The sequence below is a fragment of the Pistacia vera genome, unplaced genomic scaffold, assembly GCF_008641045.1.
Source record: "Pistacia vera cultivar Batoury unplaced genomic scaffold, PisVer_v2 Contig1290, whole genome shotgun sequence".
Taxonomy (NCBI): Eukaryota; Viridiplantae; Streptophyta; class Magnoliopsida; order Sapindales; family Anacardiaceae; genus Pistacia; species Pistacia vera.
Window position 1 is genome coordinate 1 of NW_022195347.1, and position 19,657 is coordinate 19,657.

At 34.4% G+C, this 19,657-nt stretch overlaps 1 protein-coding gene, 1 long non-coding RNA gene and 2 pseudogenes across 2 annotated transcripts; 2 read left to right on the forward strand and 2 right to left on the reverse strand.

The window, feature by feature from the left end:
• Positions 1 to 30: 30 nt before the first annotated feature.
• Positions 31 to 1,341, reverse strand: LOC116121961. The gene is made up of 3 exons (XR_004126813.1): positions 1,189 to 1,341; positions 220 to 316; positions 31 to 88 (listed from the first exon to the last, which is right to left on the reverse strand). It is a non-coding gene; the product is annotated as an uncharacterized LOC116121961 (long non-coding RNA).
• Positions 1,342 to 3,995: 2,654 nt separating this feature from the next.
• LOC116121956 (calmodulin-like) lies at positions 3,996 to 5,128 on the forward strand. The gene is made up of 4 exons (XM_031407858.1): positions 3,996 to 4,154; positions 4,353 to 4,510; positions 4,605 to 4,682; positions 4,934 to 5,128. Exons 1-4 carry the CDS (start codon positions 4,079 to 4,081, stop codon positions 5,066 to 5,068), a joined length of 447 nt encoding a protein of 148 aa, XP_031263718.1. The 5' UTR covers positions 3,996 to 4,078; the 3' UTR covers positions 5,069 to 5,128.
• Positions 5,129 to 7,702: 2,574 nt separating this feature from the next.
• Positions 7,703 to 13,241, reverse strand: LOC116121955 (annotated as a pseudogene).
• A 1,945-nt stretch (positions 13,242 to 15,186) lies between these two features.
• Positions 15,187 to 16,265, forward strand: LOC116121957 (annotated as a pseudogene).
• Positions 16,266 to 19,657: the final 3,392 nt, after the last annotated feature.

The following is a 19,657-nucleotide window of genomic DNA, read 5'->3' on the forward strand; positions in this document are numbered from 1 at the left end:
TTAAAGAATCAACATTTAGTTAATCACATATACCTGTGCATAGTGCCCGAAAATTCTCTGCTGTCTTAGGGACGACATCAGCAAAAAGCTACTCATCCAAACAAAATTTATTAGTACACATCCTAACAGTAGACTAAAGCCTATGAGTTCCTTCCAAAAAGTGGTTGAAAAAATAAAGTGTAATGCAAACAACATTTTGGTTTTTGAAATTTGAATTACCTCCATAACAATTTTTTCCACAGGATCCCCATCAATTGATATGTCGAAGAAAACAACAGGATTCTTTTTCTTACTCATTTCTGCACACTTCAAAAGGCTGAAATAAAATCAAAATTAGTCATGTTCAGTCCAGCTATATATAGATGTAATTCATCTCATAATATATAGGTGTGGTCGAAGCTGTTACGCACTTCATGCATCCATTTTATCTAATGGTTGGTCAAAAAGTAACAAGCAAATATTCGTCTTAGAATCCTGCATATTAATTCAGTTCTAAGTGTATAAAATAAAACTGACAGACACGGTGACTTTTAACTATCATCAACGTTTGACACCAAATCAGTTAGTATATTGGCAATTATTTTTAAAATGGCACCAAGTACTATCATCTACAACACAGAGGAAAAACTAGACATCCAAATGGTAACAGAAAAACCCAAGCAAATGCATAGCATATGGTCAAAAAGTTCAAATTGCGCAAAATGTAACTTTCATATTTTACAAGGAGTTTCATTGGCCTTGCACTCTAATCAGCTAAACCAGAAATCAATTCTTCTGCTGCCACACATAAGCACAAAACGAATAGATATACATGATTATTTCAATTAAAATGCATGAAAGTTTTCATTTTTAATCCCGTAACTTCTCTTTTAAGATACAAATCTACACAAACAAATCCAATCTGCACAATCATTGCAAAATTAGTTTGAAATATTGCTAAAATATCGGAACTTCATAGCTAGATTGCAAGCTTAAACCCTAAACCTTAAACCCTAAATTTTGCATTGACGCTCTATTTCAGTATAAGAACTTCATTTATATCAAATTCACCAAATTTCACAAATTTCATCCAAAAATTACAGATATATATGAATTTCAAACGAATCGCAGAGCTTAAGAGTCAAAAGCGTAAAGGTCGAAACCAGACGACCTAGACAACATAAGCAATAGATGAGTGGGCGAGTGTACCTTAAGTAAGCCCAAAATCGGACTGAGTTAACTCGGATTAGAACTCGGGAATCGAAACGGCGGCGAAAATCTTTGGCCTTCAAGTGCTTGCTTGTGAGTTGGTTTTGAGTGAGAAGGTTTACCTAGCATTAGCTGATTTTGTAATGGGGAGGAATCTACTAGATCGCGAGACACATGTTACAGTGGACCTACACGGTGTTTCCCTTAAATCTTGATCCACGTGTCTTTATGCCTGTTTGGAGTTGTGGACCCTGAGTTCACCGTATAATTTAATTTTCATTATTGAACTATATTTTAAATTTGAAAATATAAAATTTTACATTGTTAATAATTTAAATTTTTGACGACCTCGTTGCTTACCTTTCACCATGACCTTCGACATTATAATATAGTTACTTTTCCAATTGATTTCATTAAAATCTTTTGGAAGATCATTAATATATATAGTTTTTTTTTTTCTTTTTTGTAATTTGGATATTTGAATCAACAATTTGATTAATGATCAGATAACTTTTTTATTAATCAGATAAATCTTTTATTAACTATACCGGATAGCAATAGAAAAAAAATTAGATTTAAAACCTTTTAAATAATACATCTAAAAGTTTTTATCACTGTCACCAAACATTTGCATGGTTAATATCATTAATATTGGTTAGTGTTTAGGAGTGGCAATATAAGGGAATTTATTATTTAAATTTATTTCATTTATTCTAGTATCGCTTAAAGCCAGTAAAAGACACCAAAAAGAGTTAATTTGACATAAATACAGAGTTTAATATTTTATGTTTACAGAATACTTTGATGTGTTCATCAGATTTTTATTCATTCACGAGAATTTCGAAGCTGAAATCGTGTGAACAGGTTTTGTTTGGTAAATGGAAATGAAAAAAACTAAAACGCCCTAAAAGAAACGGCTAACAAGAGTGTTTTTTCTTTGGTTTCCCATGCTTGACCTGGAGTTGGTAATTGTGGTGGGTCTGGATTAGCCATTTTCAGAAGAAAATTCAAGCTCCAGTTGACTCTTTCTAACTTTTGAGATTCCCATACAAACCCAAAGTAGGGTATATGAAATTGGAAAATTCCTCCAAACAGCGTTAATATAAGACTGAAAGAAAATTCTGGAAGACTTTGAATAGTGGAATTTCGCCTCTCAACCGCGTCAGACTATTTCAATAAAAATAATAAAGAATTGTTCTACGTCCTCCGTTTCTTTGTCTTTATATATTGTTTTCCTCCCGAGACCTTGCACTATATTCTTTCAAATTTTCCCCACTCTCGCTTCTCAGTCTCAATTAAAATAAAACCAGCAGATATGGCAGATTCACTGACAGAACAGCAAATTGCTGAGTTCCAGGAGGCGTTTTGTATGATTGACAAAGACTCAGATGGTGTGTCTTCTTCTTCTTCTTCTACATTAATTAAATTTTTATATATAAATTGTCTGCTTATTTATTATCTTTTATAGATGTTTTAGTTGAATCAGAGAACTGGGTTTTATCTCAAAATTCATTACGGTTTAAAGAAATAANACGACCTAGACAACATAAGCAATAGATGAGTGGGCGAGTGTACCTTAAGTAAGCCCAAAATCGGACTGAGTTAACTCGGATTAGAACTCGGGAATCGAAACGGCGGCGAAAATCTTTGGCCTTCAAGTGCTTGCTTGTGAGTTGGTTTTGAGTGAGAAGGTTTACCTAGCATTAGCTGATTTTGTAATGGGGAGGAATCTACTAGATCGCGAGACACATGTTACAGTGGACCTACACGGTGTTTCCCTTAAATCTTGATCCACGTGTCTTTATGCCTGTTTGGAGTTGTGGACCCTGAGTTCACCGTATAATTTAATTTTCATTATTGAACTATATTTTAAATTTGAAAATATAAAATTTTACATTGTTAATAATTTAAATTTTTGACGACCTCGTTGCTTACCTTTCACCATGACCTTCGACATTATAATATAGTTACTTTTCCAATTGATTTCATTAAAATCTTTTGGAAGATCATTAATATATATAGTTTTTTTTTTTCTTTTTTGTAATTTGGATATTTGAATCAACAATTTGATTAATGATCAGATAACTTTTTTATTAATCAGATAAATCTTTTATTAACTATACCGGATAGCAATAGAAAAAAAATTAGATTTAAAACCTTTTAAATAATACATCTAAAAGTTTTTATCACTGTCACCAAACATTTGCATGGTTAATATCATTAATATTGGTTAGTGTTTAGGAGTGGCAATATAAGGGAATTTATTATTTAAATTTATTTCATTTATTCTAGTATCGCTTAAAGCCAGTAAAAGACACCAAAAAGAGTTAATTTGACATAAATACAGAGTTTAATATTTTATGTTTACAGAATACTTTGATGTGTTCATCAGATTTTTATTCATTCACGAGAATTTCGAAGCTGAAATCGTGTGAACAGGTTTTGTTTGGTAAATGGAAATGAAAAAAACTAAAACGCCCTAAAAGAAACGGCTAACAAGAGTGTTTTTTCTTTGGTTTCCCATGCTTGACCTGGAGTTGGTAATTGTGGTGGGTCTGGATTAGCCATTTTCAGAAGAAAATTCAAGCTCCAGTTGACTCTTTCTAACTTTTGAGATTCCCATACAAACCCAAAGTAGGGTATATGAAATTGGAAAATTCCTCCAAACAGCGTTAATATAAGACTGAAAGAAAATTCTGGAAGACTTTGAATAGTGGAATTTCGCCTCTCAACCGCGTCAGACTATTTCAATAAAAATAATAAAGAATTGTTCTACGTCCTCCGTTTCTTTGTCTTTATATATTGTTTTCCTCCCGAGACCTTGCACTATATTCTTTCAAATTTTCCCCACTCTCGCTTCTCAGTCTCAATTAAAATAAAACCAGCAGATATGGCAGATTCACTGACAGAACAGCAAATTGCTGAGTTCCAGGAGGCCTTTTGTATGATTGACAAAGACTCAGATGGTGTGTCTTCTTCTTCTTCTTCTACATTAATTAAATTTTTATATATAAATTGTCTGCTTATTTATTATCTTTTATAGATGTTTTAGTTGAATCAGAGAACTGGGTTTTATCTCAAAATTCATTACGGTTTAAAGAAATAATTAAATTTTTTGTGACGTCTAAATTAAACTTGGTTTGGTTTATAATAATTTGATGTAGGTTTTATCACGATGGAAGAGCTTGCAGCAGTGATCCAATCACTGGAAGGAAATCCTACAAAGCAGGAAGTTCGAGAGATGATTAGTGAAGTTGATTTTGATGGAAACGGGAATATAGATATCGAAGAGTTCTTGAATATCATGGGAAGAAAGATGAAGGTAGGTAGAATCATACACTTGTCTTCTTCAATTAGGCCTTAGGGTTTCAGAATTGATCATTCGAACTCAAAAATGATAATATTTTTTCTTCCAGGATAATGTTGCAGAAGAGCTAAAAGAAGCTTTTAAAGTATTTGACAGAGATCAAGACGGATATATATCAGCTAATGAGGTAAGTAAACAAATTAAATTAGCAAATACAACTTTCTTTAACTTGTATTAGGGCTCACCTTCATCATGTCTCTTTACTGTTAATTGCATGATTTTATGTAACGTATGAAATCAAATATAAAAGTGTTGGCTCTTGACCGGAATGCCTCTGTGATGTGATCTTTCCCCAACTACTAAATTTGACTTAGAAAGTTCGAGTGATTCAATCAATGAATCTTCACTAATTTGATCTCTTTAAATTTGGCTGTGCAGCTGAGAAATGTGATGATGAATCTGGGAGAGAAATTAACGGTTGAAGAAGCTGAACAAATGATAAGAGAGGCCGATTTAGATGGTGATGGCCTCGTCAGCTACGAGGAATTTTCAAGAATGATGTCGGCATTCTGACTGGGATTACCACATAAATAATATTATAAATGAATAAAATTACAATCTCATTTCTTATATATATAAGTTTTTTTTTTTTTTTTTTTTTTTAAAGAATTCATGTACGTTGTTAACTTGTTATATGCATAGGTGCAAATTAATTATAAACATATACAATCGTATCAGTCTGCCGATCATCAATAATTCAATATGATTACATCATTGATTTTACTGATTTTTGAAGTAAAGACAATCCGACCCATTTCNGGCGTGCAAGACTCCTGATTTCAAATGACTCAAGGAGAAAATACGATTATCGGAAATCTAGATCCTATGAAGAAAAAATAGTCACATTTTTCGGATAACAGTCAGAAGAATTCAGTAAGAAGAAATTATCTATCAAGGAGAAAAATTTCAGCGATTAGAGACTTTCCTCCATTTTGTGGGCCAAATGCTCCATGTCTTATTGAGGGAAAGTGCAGCCAAATAATTTCCTTAAAGGAATTGCATTCTGTTATTGTGCGGACTGATGAAGAAGAGGATGACATGCAAGAATGAATGGCTTCAGATGATTCCGACAACATTTGCATATTTTTTCGCGAGCTTGGTTTGAAATGCAAATGGTAAAAATATGTTATTTACCTTAATGGGGCATTTGGTTTTGATAATGTTTTATTTTAAAAAAAAAAAAAAAAATTATCAATAAGATAAATAATCTTGAGAACTATATATATATGATATTTTTGTCCAAATAACTAATTAATGAGGTTAAAGAAGTCATTCAACAAGTTAAGTTAATTGTTATTTGACATCAAATGGAGGCCATTTGTGTTTGGAATTTTTATTATGTAAGGGTAAAATTGGAACAAAAATAGGATTACCATAATAATCTTAAAATATCACCTTCTGAGTTGGTAATCACATAACCCTCTATTGGTGTGTTTGGATTGGGGTCATTTAAGATTACGGGGGTAATCTTCGTTTAATTTTTAAGATTCCCTTGTTTAGTTTACAAGTAATAAAATATTATGGGTATCTTCTATTACAAATAGTGTTTATTGTTGGTAATATAGAAGGTAATCAGATTATCCCCCCAAGAGGTGTTATTAAAAGATTACCGAGGTAATTTGGTTTTTATACATATTTTATCCTTAATTAAACACCATTTCGGACACAATTGCCCTTAAATGTCTACCAAATAACCATTAGCCTAGACCTCTTACATTTGAGAATATAGCTAAAACACCACAATAAAAAAAAAGTTTAGTTAACAAAATACCCCCAATTACCCAAGACTATTGTCGGCCGCTTGCTGCAGTCGCTGTAATGGCTTAAACCGATGGGATCTGGCCAGTTGTGTGTCGATAAGGCCGTTTATGGTCAGATCTAGCTATTTCTATAGTCGTTTCACGATCACATCTTTAGTGGTGAAACGACCTTACCGATCAAATCCGACCCGTCGTGCGCCATTACGACGACTGCAGAAGGTGGTAGCTGACTGTCGGCAATGACTTGGGGTGGGTGGAGGTGATTTTGCTGCAAATTAAAGTTTTATATGGCACTGGTATTTTAGCAAAATTTCAAATGTAGGGGGTTAAAAGAAATGATTCAAAAAATAAAATAATATTATATTAATATTTAAAAAGGAGGACAATTTAGTAATCTATATAACATACCCACCCATTTATCCTCCCAATCAAACATATTCATCAATTTATTCTAACCAAACATTCTCAATAATCTTCAAGGTAATTTATCTTTCCATTAATATGACATCTCCATAATAAAATATTCCCTGAAGATAGATTACCGAATTAATCTTCTTAGAGCTCTTACCATATGCAGCCCTAGTAGCAAAGTAATATTTAGTTTACTCTTTTAGGAGATTCTAGGAATCATTACAATATGTACTACCTTGATTTATAGTTATTTTAGTATCGAAAGGTAATGTTAATTCAATATATCAATTCAATAACAATTGGATTCACTAAATTATCTTTTTCAATCTCCTTTCTATCTTTCCTCTTCACAGCTCATAATTCTAACACTATTAAATATGTTATCCAATTTAGGGTATAAATGAAGAAATTTTACTTGGTTAACATAAATAAAACTATATTTAAAGAAATAAATAAAATTGGTAAAGAACCGGATGCAAAATAGGCTTCCGGTTTTGTGGGCAACAAGTACAACTCCACTTGGTCTCATCCAATATCAGGGAAGAATTCCCGAAACTGGAAGTTGGCCAGTGATCCCAGCCCGATGGGGTCGTCTTTGTTCGGATGCTCAACCCAACCCTGCCGGATATAATGCTAACCTTATCTATTGTGAGGATTAGTAAAGATCCTCACTTTGAGATGGCCGAACCCAACACACCAAAAAAAAAACAGAAAAAGGGAATTATATTGCAACATACAAAATGAATCAGCAGCAATACCAGAATCGTTAATCGAAAGTTTGAGACATTTCCATTACCAGCTAAATTCTCTGCTAACCTGCTCCGAAATTTATGAATTCAACTTACATTACAATGCAAAGCATAATTTAATCTCTTATGGATAGGCCTCTAGTCATGCTTATATATTAACTTCAAATTCACGCACAAATAGGTTTCAGACAGATTTTATCAGAACGTGCAGTCCCACCAATCCTGACCAAGAAGCCACTCAACTACCTAATTCCGGAAAGAGATCTAATCTGCATAGGAAACCAACCCTCTTTGTCCAGATGGTGAACTTGATGCAGACTTGCTGGAAGATGCAGAAGGTATTCTAATACATTCTTTGCTGGTGAAATCTCCGGAGATTTAGAATGAGAAGAAAAGCTCCTGACAAGGACCTAGACCTGGACCTAAATCTTCTTTTGATAGGAGAGCGCCCTTCTTCAATTTTAGGACCTAGACGAGATTTTAACCCCTCACTAATGGACGGCCGCTTATCTCTTGGACTAGGACTACGTATTGGACTCCGCTCTTGCTGCGGTTCCTGTAACGGCCACGATAACCACTGGACTACGAGAAATGCTCCTACTTCGGGTTCTCCTGTAGTTGATCTGTGAAGAAAAGTAAAAATTGATTGTTGCTTCATAATTGGCTATCAGCAGTGACTCAGCTTAACAGATTGAATCACACAACCCATAAGAGAAATGGTTATTTATCAAAGTGCTGTCTAAGAACTTATATTTCTAAAAGTTCCATTTTTTTTTTTTAAGTCACAAGGCATACAGGTAGATCCTCTACCGTTAGTGGTTTACTATATTAACAATGTTGGATGTGGTAGTAGTCATGGACTTTAGTACGAAATTTACAACTCTCAAGTACAATAAATCTTTACTCTCTCTCAGATAAAATTGATTAATATTAGATGATTGAATTTCACTCCATTATGTAAAACTAATTGTTGGTGGAGCAAATAAATTTTTTATCAGATACACACTTAAAATGAGTATTACAGGCACAGCTTAACACTGCCACTAATGTAAATCCAGGGATTCACTATTGTCAATAACTTTTCATGGAAATAAGACTACATGTACGCTCTATGAAAGTGCATAACAAAAATGCTAACACGTTAGAATGCTATAGAAAGTGACAAGACACTGACAAGAATTCGCATAATAACGGGCATAAACACAAACAATCAGAGAGAGAGGAAACCTGGGGAGACTCTGGCCTCTTTGTGGACTTCTGTAATATCTACGTGGAGAGTGTTCAGAATAACTCTGTGACTTGAATACCTTCTAAAAGACAAAACAAAATATACAAGAAGAAACAAAAGGAATAAATTCAGAGACCATGTTGGCTTAAATCATGTCACATGAAACCATGATTACCTATCTCGATTCCTTTCAATATTCTTCCACCGTACTGGAAGGATCTAGGAGGTGAACGCTCTGGAGAACGGTACCGACGTGCAAAAGCGTAGCGTTCAGTAAAGCCAGCCTTTTCTAATGCGCTTTGGAGCACCATCTGGAGCTGGGCTTCGAGACAAATCCGGCCACGGTTAGAAGCAGAAGGGTCAGGGGCTTTATGGCCAGCACTCTTATCATTGTCTTCTTGGAACTTCCATCATTCCTGACAATCCTTTTAGGACTCAAGCTGGGGCTACCCCTAGATCTGTTGTTTGACCTTCTTTTTGGGCTTGGATGCATACTCCTGTCAATCATATAGTCCACAAAATTTTATCAATGCAACAATCTCCCACATGTATATGGAAACAACATCAAAACATTCAGGAAGAAATGAAGCTATCAAAGAGCAAAACCTGGATTTGCTTGTATCATCTGAAGAGCATGTCGATCAACAGTTTTACCGACTTTGCTTCAGTGCCATGCCCATTATTTGAAGCTTATCAGTCTTTAAAGATAATTCACCTTCTTCATGTGTATAGGTGTCCTCAGCTGTCTTCAACTCATGATTCCTTGCTGTTCTTTGACAGCTACTTTTCCTGAGGGAAGGGTCAGGGATTTCTTTCTCAAATCTGTAAGATCACAATAATTCACTGTTTAGTATCAAATTGAGCAGGACCTCCCTAAGGATCTACGTACCTATTTTAGACGTAGTTACAAAATCTTGGGATTTCTTGCCATTTCTAAAGGTTATGTTTTCCTTTTAGAAATGTATTAGTGCCATCATTTCAGTTTCCTTTTCTCACAAGAATCAAAGTCAGTATAGGATTATTTCCTTACCTTATAGTTGGTATCAGGATTTTAGGGGTTCGTTGTTTTGTTATTTTGGATAAAATTTGGGAATAATATTCGGTAGTTAAATAGGGTGATATTACGAGATAAAATTTAAAAATTCACAAAAACCTCTTAGGTTTGCTAATTTAACTAAACACCCTAATATAAAAAATTTGTAAAATTACAAAAACACCCCCACCTACCCACAATGCCAGATTCCGGCCACCATTGCCAGAATCTGGCCAAAAAATGGCGTTACGACTCAGACCGGTCGATCTGGCCGGTCGTGCGTCGATATGGCCTTTTCCCCAGATCCACAGTGATCTGGCTAGAAAAGGCCATATCTACGGCCAGATCTGGCCTTCGACGGCTGCAAAAGGACAAATTTGGCCGTCGTCGGCGGTCAACGATGGCCAAGATTTAGTCGTCACTGACGGTCAGATCGGTGAATTACCAACCATTTCCGTCGTTTCTACACTGTTGTGGACAGTTGTGGTTGCCGAATCTGGCAACTATGGGTCGGTAGGGGGTGTTTTGTTAATTTTAAACTTTTTTTCTAGGGGGTGTTTTAATTACATTAATAAACTAAGGGGTTTAAAAGTAATTAAAAAATAAAATAGTATTTCTCAAATAATAAAATAAACAAGTATTTGGGAATAGGATTGGGAATATGGATATGAATACAAAACAAACGGAGCCTAGGATTTTTTGATTTGATGGTCATAACTACAATTCTAGATGATATTATATCATGTAAGGCTAGGCTTAGCCCTATAAATAAGCCTAATTAACCGTTGAAGACAGTTTTGGATGAAATAAAAATTCTTCCTCTCTAATTCTCTTTCACTTTCCCTCCCCTTTCTATTCGACTCTGTTGCTTGACTCTTTCCTGATTCCTATCACAAAGGTCCAATAATTGATGCAATTTATTCAAGACACTGTTCCCACTTGCCAGTAAGCACTATCCATGCTCTCAGTATCTATCTCAATACAGACTATGACAACAGAGGCTGATAATGCAAGTATAAACGAATGCATGCAAAGATTTTGTGGCAATTCAGCCGGCACGAGTTACCCTTTTTGTGAGCTGAACCGCGACGACCAGCTCTTTCATCACCAGAACTGCTGCTACCACTAGCACTCTCACTCCAGAATCACTCGAACTGTCTGAACTCCTGCAAATACAACATCAACAAATATAAGAAAAAATTAATATATAAATTAATGGCATAAAATTTATCTGAACTGGAGATAAATCTAAATCAGACCATTTAGATTTGCGTCGTGACCGTTGGTGATGCCGGGTTCTCTCTCATCCTCTGTGCATCCTTCCTTTTTCTCCCACTTTCTTGCTATCTCTTTTACCTGATTTCCTCTTCCTACGCCTTCCATCACTAGAGGAACTAGAATCAGACAGCGAGGTACTGATTCTGAAGCTGATGGCGAATCAGATTTTGAAGAGTAAGAATCAGAACAGAGTCGGAGCTATAGGAATCTGATGAAGAGTATCTCCTCTTTCTTTCTCTTTCTTTCCTTCAAGATTTTTTGCGCCTTTCTGCATCTTCCCCATCAGAACTACTCTGAAGAAGAGATTTTCCTTGATTTTTCTTTTCAGCTGAAAGAAAACCCATATTCTGAAATTATTGACGAAAGAAGATACGATGTAGAGAACGGATCAGGAGTCCTTGATATGCTATCGACAATCCATGTATATTACCTTTCTCTTTGCCATCCTGAATTTTACTTTCAGAAAATTCACCACAGTCAATGATTTTTACACGTTGGGCAGTTTTCCCATCAGCCGTTCCCACCTGCTCAATTTTCTTAACTATGTCCAATCCCTTCACAACCTTTCCGAAAACAACATGTTTCCTGTCATAAGATAACTACATGAGAAACTGATAACCTAAAAATAGACAAGTGAAGCTTTGAAGTTTTACAGAATAGTGAATAGAAGCAAAAAGACAAGTGGAAGAAAACTAGATGTAGAGGTAAAACGGCATAGCCTGACTTTTTCATTTATTTTTCAATTTGTTTATGTATTTATTCACTGAATCAACTAAAATTATCCCTCAATCGGGTTGTAGATAACTATTACGAAAGTAATTTTGACTTTTTTACTTCTTAAAATTATTTTTAAATTTCAGATTAATTTTGTTCTTCAGAGCCTGGTTGGGCTTCATGCCCTGCGGCTGGCAGCACAGACCTGACTCAGGCTCACACTGAGCCAGCCCAATTTACACCTCAGTTAGAAGCATAATGAACAAAAATGTAACATGTGTACAATCATAAGATGAAAAGATAAATACCCATCAAGATGGGGTTGCCGCTTGAAGGTTATAAAGAACTGAGATCCATTTGTGTTCACACCACTATTTGCCATAGAGAGAAAACCAGGTCCATCATGCCCCAGTTTAAAATTCTCATCTGCAGAGGAAATGTAAACCTTTTTTATTAATCAAGAATGTAATCCAGCACGCTGCATGCATGCACAATATCATTCATAGAAAACCACCAGCAAACTTCCTCCATAAATACTTTCTCCACCAGTGCCTGCAAACCAATCAAAGGTTGTTCCTTACAAATCTGGGCATAAATATAGGTCAAACATAGAACCTTCATTCAATTAAGAAACTAAACTCCCACCCTCTAGAAAATATGTGGAATAAGAGAGCTACCATTTCCCTTAGAAAGTCACCACCCTGCACAGAAGATTGAATAATCAGATAATATCTTGAACATAATAACTATGAATAACGCCATCACAATCCCCCCACGCTAGAGAAGAGATAAATAAATAAGAACAAAGAACAATAGAAGCAAATATCAATCCAATACTGTTGATGAACAAGTGTCACTGCAAACATTCCTTGATCATGAAAATGGTTCATAACAAGAAAAGAATACATACTTGCGCCATAAACCCTTTAATTATTCGATGAAACATTGTTCCTTTATAGTGCAGAGGCTTGCCAGTAGATTTTCCAATGCCCTTCTCACCTAAAATGGATCACCACAATATTAGTTCAAACAAAACAACAATTTCACATATAACAACTGATAAATTGAACTTTAAATGACATAGATACAAAAATAGTTATGTCTTTAAAGAATCAACATTTTGTTAATCACATATACCTGTACATAGTGCCCGAAAATTCTCTGCTGTCTTAGGGACGACATCAGCAAAAAGCTACTCATCCAAACAAAATTTATTACACCATCCTAACAGTAGACTAAAGCCTATGAGTTCCTTCCAAAAAGTGGTTGAAAAAATAAAGTGTAATGCAAACAACATTTGATTTTTGAAATTTGAATTACCTCCATAACAATTTTTTCCACAGGATCCCCATCAATTGATATGTCGAAGAAAACAACAGGATTCTTTTTCTTATCTTCTGCACACTTCAAAAGGCTGAAATAAAATCAAAATTAGTCATGTTCAGTCCAGCTATATATAGATGTAATTCATCTCATAATATATAGGTGTGGTCGAAGCTGTTACGCACTTCATGCATCCATTTTATCTAATGGTTGGTCAAAAAGTAACAACGTCTAGAATCCTGCATATTAATTCAGTTCTAAGTGTATAAAATAAAACTGACAGACACGGTGACTTTTACTATCATCAACGTTTGACACTAAATCAGTTAGTATATGGCAATTATTTTTAAATGGCACCAAGTACTATCATCTACAACACGAGGAAAAACAGACATCCAAATGGTAACAGAAAACCCAAGCTAATGCATAGCATATGGTCAAAAAGTTCAATTGCGCAAAATGTAACTTTCATATTTTACAAGGAGTTTCATTGGCCTTGCACTCTAATCAGCTAAACCAGAAATCAATTCTTCTGCTGCCACACATAAGCACAAACGAATAGATATACATGATTATTTCAATTAAAATGCATGAAAGTTTTCTTTTTAATCCCGTAACTCTCTTTTAAGATACAAATCTACACAAACAAATCCAATCTGCACAATCATTACAAAATTAGTTTGAAATATTGCTAAAATATCGGAACTTCATAGCTAGATTGCCAGCTTAAACCCAAACCTTAACCCTAAATTTTGCATTGACGCTCTATTTCAGTATAAGAACTTCACTTATATCAAATTCACCAAATTTCAGAAATTTCATCCAAAAATTACAGATATATATGAATTTCAAACGAATCGCAGAGCTTAAGAGTCAAAAGCGTAAGGTCGAAACCAGACGACCTAGACAACATAAGCAATAGATGAGTGGGCGAGTGTACCTTAAGTAAGCCCAAATCGGACTGAGTTAACTCGGATTAGAACTCGGGAATCGAAACGGCGGCGAAAATCTTTGGCCTTCAAGTGCTTGCTTGTGGTTGGTTTTGAGTGAGAAGGTTTACCTAGCATTAGCTGATTTTGTAATGGGAGGAATCTACTAGATCGCGAGACACATGTTCAGTGGACCTACACGGTGTTTCCCTTAAATCTTGATCCACGTGTCTTTATGCCTGTTTGGAGTTGTGGACCCTGAGTTCACCGTATAATTTAATTTCATATTGAACTATATTTTAAATTTGAAATATAAAATTTTCATTGTTAATAATTTAAATTTTTGACGACCTCGTTGCTTAGCTCTCATCATGACTTCGACATATAATACAGTTACTTTTTCAATTGAATTTATTAAAATCTTTTGGAAGATCATTAATATATATAGGTTTTTTTTTTTTTTTTTTGGTGATATGGGTGTTGAATCAACAATTTGATTAACGATCAGATAAACTTTTATTGACTATATCGGTTAGCAATTGAAAAAAATCAAACTTAAAACCTCTTAAATAATACATCTAAAACTTTTATCATTATCACCAACTACCCACATGGTTAATATCATTAGTATTGGCTAGTGTTTAGGAGTGGCAATATAAGGGAATTTATTATTTAAATTTATTCATTTATTCTAGTATCGCTTAAAGCTAGTAAAAGACACCAAAAAGAGTTAATTGACATAAATACAGAGTTTAATATTTTATGTTTACAGAATACTTGTCGTGTTCATCAGATTTTTATCATTCACGAGAATTTCGAAGCTGAAATCGTGTGAACAGGTTTTGTTTGGTAAATGGAAATGAAAAAAACTAAAACGCCCTAAAAGAAACGGCTAACAAGAGTGTTTTTCTTTGGTTTCCCATGCTTGACCTGGAGTTGGTAATTGTGGTGGGTCTGGATTAGCCATTTTCAGAAGAAAATTCAAGCTCCAGTTGACTCTTTCTAACTTTTGAGATTCCCTACAAACCCAAAGTAGGGTATATGAAATTGGAAAATTCCTCCAAACAGCGTTAATATAAGACTGAGAAAATTCTGGAAGACTTTGAATAGTGGAATTTCGCCTCTCAACCGCGTCAGACTATTTCAATAAAAATAATAAAGAATTGTTCTACGTCCTCCGTTTCTTTGTCTTATATATTGTTTTCCTCCCGAGACCTTGCACTATATTCTTTCAAATTTTCCCCACTCTCGCTTCTCAGTCTCAATTAAAATAAAACCAGCAGATATGGCAGATTCACTGACAGAACAGCAAATTGCTGAGTTCCAGGAGGCGTTTGTATGATTGACAAAGACTCAGATGGTGTGTCTTCTTCTTCTTCTTCTACATTAATTAAATTTTTATATATAATTGTCTGCTTATTTATTATCTTTTATAGATGTTTTAGTTGAATCAGAGAACTGGGTTTTATCTCAAAATTCATTACGGTTTAAAAGAATATTAAATTTTTTGTGACGTCTAAATTAAACTTGGTTTGGTTTATAATATTTGATGTAGGTTTTATCACGATGGAAGAGCTTGCAGCAGTGATCCAATCACTGGAAGGAAATCCTACAAAGCAGGAAGTTCGAGAGATGATTAGTGAAGTTGATTTTGTGGAAACGGGAATATAGATATCGAAGAGTTCTTGAATATCATGGGAAGAAAGATGAAGGTAGGTAGAATCTACACTTGTCTTCTTCAATTAGGCCTTAGGGTTTCAGAATTGATCATTCGAACTAAAAAGTGATAATATTTTTTCTTCCGATAATGTTGCAGAAGAGCTAAAAGAGCTTTTAAAGTATTTGACAGAGATCAAGACGGATATATATCAGCTAATGAGGTAAGTAACAAATTAAATTAGCAAATACAACTTTCTTTAACTTGTATTAGGGCTCACCTTCATCATGTCTCTTACTGTTAATTGCATGATTTTATGTAACGTATGAAATCAATAAAAAGTGTTGACTCTTACCGGAATGCCTCTGGTGATGTGATCTTTCCCCAACTACTAAATTTGACTTAGAAAATTCAAGTGATTCAATTATAATCTTCATTAATTTGATCTCTTAAATTTGGCTGTGCAGCTGAGAAATGTGATGATGAATCTGGGAGAGAAATTAACGGTTGAAGAAGCTGAACAAATGATAAGAGAGGCCGATTCAGATGGTGATGCCTCGTCAACTACGAGGAATTTTCAAGAATGATGACGGCATCTGACTGGGATTACCGCATAAATATATTATAAATGAATAAATTACAATCTCATTTCTTATATTATAAGTTTTTTTTTTTTTTTTTTTTTTAAAGAATTCATGTACGTTGTTAACTTGTTATATGCATAGGTGCAAATAATTATAAACATATACAATCGTACCAGTCTGCCGATCATCAATAATTCAATATGATTACATCATTGATTTACTGATTTTGAAGTAAAGACAATCCGACCCATTTCCAAGACCACTTTTATTTACTTTTCCAATTATAATCCAATCACTATGGGTGTATTTGATTTATTATTTTAATAGATTTTGGGGATAATATTGGATAATTGAATATGGGAGTATTACGAGGTAAAATTTATAAAAAAACCTCATAAGTTTGCTAATTTAATAAATACCCCAATATATAAAAATATGTAAAATGACAAAAAGACCCCCACCATCTGCATGCCAGATTTCGGCCACCACCGTAGGAATCTGGCCAAAAAATTGCGTAACGACACATACCGGCTGGATCTAGCCGTATGGCATCGCTATGGCCTTTTCGGCCAGATCCACCACGGATCTGGCTGGAAAAGGCAAATCTACGGCCATATGTGGCAGTTGACGGCCAGAAAAAGACCAAAAAAGGCCATATGGCCATCGTTGTCAGTCAACGATGGCCAAGATTTGCCGTCACTGACGGCCAGATCCACTGTGGATCTGGCTGAAAAGGCCAGATCGGTGAATTACCGGCCAGTTCCAATCGGTAATTCACCGTGTAGCAGATTCCGGCTACCACCAACGGTAGTTGTCGGAATCTGGCAAGTATGGATCGCGGGGTGTTTTTGTTAATTTTTAAACTTTTTTCAGGGGGTATTTAATGAAATTAATAACCTTATGGGGTCTAAAAGTAATTAAAAAATAGGCTATATTTCTGGAATAATGTGTCAAACTTATTTTGGATACTATTAATTGGGAATATGGGCAGAAATAATAAGCCAAACGCACCCTATAATATTTTATTATTGTTTTTTTTTGTGATAATTCTAAAAGACTACCAATAAATATTGGCTCAATTTTTTTTACTCTCAAATGTTACTACAGTATATATATTTAGTTTTCAATAGCATTTAAAGAGAGATTTTAAAGAGTAAATGACTTTTTCCGACCCAAGGTTTACCTTAATGACACTTTCCCACCCAAAAAGTTTCAAAATATCATTTCCTCTCAACGTTTATATCTCGTTAATACCCAAAATACACTTCACTTCACAGCTGGCGTTCCGTGAGTTACAAAGAGCTAAGTAAGAGGGGTTTTGTAGAGTGAAGGTTGGTGGATCGAATGGTGGTAACTGATTGAATATTTGCCATCGAAAATCAGTTAAGAATAGGAAAACCTAGCTTTGCAATAACTGACAATCGGTGAGAAATCATGTGTGAAGTGAGAGGGGTTTCGTAGAAAGGAGACCTAAGGTTCAAATGGTGGTGATTGAGAGAATTTTCGTCATCAGAATTTGCCAAAATCGGTTTTGGATAATAACAGAATATTAACTTTGAATGGAAAAGTGGTATTTTAAAACTTTTTGGATGAAAAAGTGTCATTAAGGCAAACAGGTGGGAAAAAGTCGTTTACTCATATTTAAAAATATAAATGTGGTGTACTTAGTTTTGTGGATGCCCATAAATTATATGGTTGTTAAAACACATTTCCCATCCCAAAATGTATTGGTCTATTGTGTTTAGCATGTTGAATGAACCTGCATCGCGCTCATCTAGTATTAGGGTTGTGATTTTTAGCCTTTATTTATTTATTTTTTTTCAATAGTCCCCACTTTCTTTCTTTTTTCACTTTTGAGAAATTTAATCTTGAAGAAAATTACTATAAATAAAATTACAGGTTTTGACAAGTTTTAATTACTCATCTCAATAATTAAATACACTATTTTTAATCCCTTATCTAGACGATTATATCTATATGTTTAAAGTTGCGATAAATGAATCTTATGTTGGATTTCAAATTTGTAATGGGAAAGTCTAAACCGTAATATTATTATCCATCTAAAAGTACCCTAAGGGAAAAGTTAAAAAAAAAAAAAAAAAATTAGAATATTAAACCCATAAAAAATTGGACATGTATCTTCAATGAATTAAACCATAAGATTATGCATAGCGGAAAATGCAGAGTGAAAAAGCAAAGAANACTTTTTTTTTTTTTTTTTTTCACTTTTGAGAAATTTAATCTTGAAGAAAATTACTATAAATAAAATTACAGGTTTTGACAAGTTTTAATTATTCATCCCCATAATTAAATACACCAATTTTAATCCCTTATCTAGACAATTATATCTATATGTTTAAAGTTACAAGAAATGAATCTTATGTTGGATTTCAAATTTGTAATGTGAAAGTCTAAACCTTAATATTACTATCCATCTAAAAGTATCCTAAGGGAAAAGTTAAAAAATAAATAAATCAGAATATTAAACCCATAAAAAATTGGACATGTATCTTCAATGAATTAAACTAAGAGATTATGCATAGCGGAAAGTGCAGAGAGTGAAAAAGCAAAGAACAAAACTCAATGGGGCCATTTGGATCGGGGATATATAAGATAACAAAGGTAAACTTCGTTTATTTTGTAAGATTCTGGTGTTTGGTTTATAAGTAATAAAATATTACGGTAATATTTTATTGCAAATAGGGGCCGTTCGGATGAAGTTAATATTAGATAACTAGGGTAATATTTTTTTAAATTGAGCAAATGATGATGTTTAGTTAGTTTGTAAAAAATTATTCCTGAAATATTTTATGATCACAAACGGTAGCATTTGGGGGTTATATTGCCGGGAATCTTAATACCTTTTTTTTTGGGGGGGGTGGGGGGGTGGAGGGGAGTGTTTATTAAAACTTACTTACCCTTGGTAATACAATTTTGTTTCCCATGTTACCCCTAAATAATTGAGCATTTGGTCCAAATTAGCCTTATATTTGTTAACATTTACAAAACACCCAAGTCACTCAGTAGACACTTTTATCCTCATTTTTAAAATTTTTCGAACGACATTACCCTTGTTATTATCATTATTTACAGAAATGTCATTATACCTAAAACTAGCCACCGTTGACCGCTACTAGAGGTTCCCAAAAGACGCCATAATGGCGTACGACCGATCGTATATGGTTAGCCATGTGTCGGTGAGACTTTTTCCAACCGTGGATCAGAAAAGTGATCCATGGTCGGAAAAGGCCTGATCTGGCTATTTCACTGCCAAAGATGTGACCATGAAACAGCCGGCATTTCACAGCCAAAGACCTAGCCATTTCACGACCAGATTTGAGGCCGTGAAACAGCCAGATCTATGGCACTGCTAGCGTCACAGCTAGATCTGTGGCACTACCAGCGGCCGCCAGTGGTGGTGGCTGGCTACTGGTAG